The following is a 1,208-nucleotide window of genomic DNA, read 5'->3' as shown; positions in this document are numbered from 1 at the left end:
ATTGTTATAATTATGATGATGATTATTATTATAATTGCTGTTGTTGTTGTTGTTATATTTTATATTATTATTATGTTGACGAATAAACATCCTTCTTTGTAAGTACTCACGCGCCTGACAAAATACAGGTCATCAAACTCCGCAGTATCCAGTTGGCCGCCGACGTCACGGCCATTTTGCACCTCAGTAGTCTTCATGAAATGTAGCACGCTTCATTCAAATTTTTGAGCACGCCCAACGAGGGCTTAGCATGTCCGTGAGATTCCCACTGGAAGTCTGCAGCGCTGTTGGTGGGTAGTATGAATGTTTCACAAGGCGCGTGAGTGAGTGAGAGAATCACTGATTGCCTGAAAAAATTGACTGGCTGACCTTATAAATCTTAGGATGTTTGTTGGTTTGTTGCTTTGTTTGCTTGATTGCTTGTTTGGTTGTTTTCGTGATTTTCTGTTTCATTTGATTTGATAATATACTTTACCACTCAAATTAAGCAAAATCAAATCTTTCTCTCTGTGTGTTTTTAAAAATATAAAGTAGACATGCTTTCCTAAACTTAGCATCCAAACGTTATTTTATGAGAGTATGTAGACCTACTATGTACAGATATACATGTATACACGTATGGGATTCTACACATATAACTGTAGAATCATTGACAGATCTCAGTTTAATCAGGAAAAGATTTTGAAAAGTTCATTTTTAAATCTAGATTCTAGATAAAGATATAAAGGCTTTCTACACTTCATTGTTCATTATCCAGTTTACTAGATCTAGAATCTAGATCTATAGATCTCTCTAGATCTAGATCTAGACATTCTAGATCTAGATTCTACTATGCCATGAACATATTATCCTACAAGTAATAGCTTTTCGTCCCACCCCCTAATTATTGTAGGAAGGGAGTAAATTTACTATAAACTGATATAATAATTATGACCTCAGGAGCTTTAAGATTACATAACAAAGATGCCACAGAATGCGAAGAAACAATGGATCACTAAAGTTACCTGCCTGGGGCAATATCTTTTGTTTTCTTAGTCGCATGCAAAGCTCTCATCCGTTCTGCACCAGCGACAATAGGTGCGCTTTATGAAAAAAAGAGAAATTCCACCAAATTAATTTTGCGTACAACAACAATAAATAAATGAGAGAGCTACACACCACTAATATTTCAGTGTGTGCGCGGCGCACGTGTGTGTGTGTGTGTGTGT

The 1,208-nt window shown here is 36.1% G+C and overlaps 1 protein-coding gene across 1 annotated transcript in view; it reads right to left on the bottom strand.

Annotated features, from left to right (window-relative positions):
* The window catches only part of LOC106012738, a gene marked incomplete in the record, with an annotated part of 5,690 nt that extends 5,218 nt beyond the window's left edge, over positions 1–472 (bottom strand). The window contains 1 exon segment of the mRNA XM_013086552.2: positions 111–472. Coding sequence (XP_012942006.1) covers positions 111–175 — 65 coding nt within the window.
* Between the last annotated feature and the right edge of the window lie 736 nt (positions 473–1,208).

The sequence above is a fragment of the Aplysia californica genome, unplaced genomic scaffold (assembly GCF_000002075.1).
Source record: "Aplysia californica isolate F4 #8 unplaced genomic scaffold, AplCal3.0 scaffold00478, whole genome shotgun sequence".
NCBI lineage: Eukaryota > Metazoa > Mollusca > Gastropoda > Aplysiida > Aplysiidae > Aplysia > Aplysia californica.
This window is presented reverse-complemented; position numbering and strand designations above follow the sequence as displayed.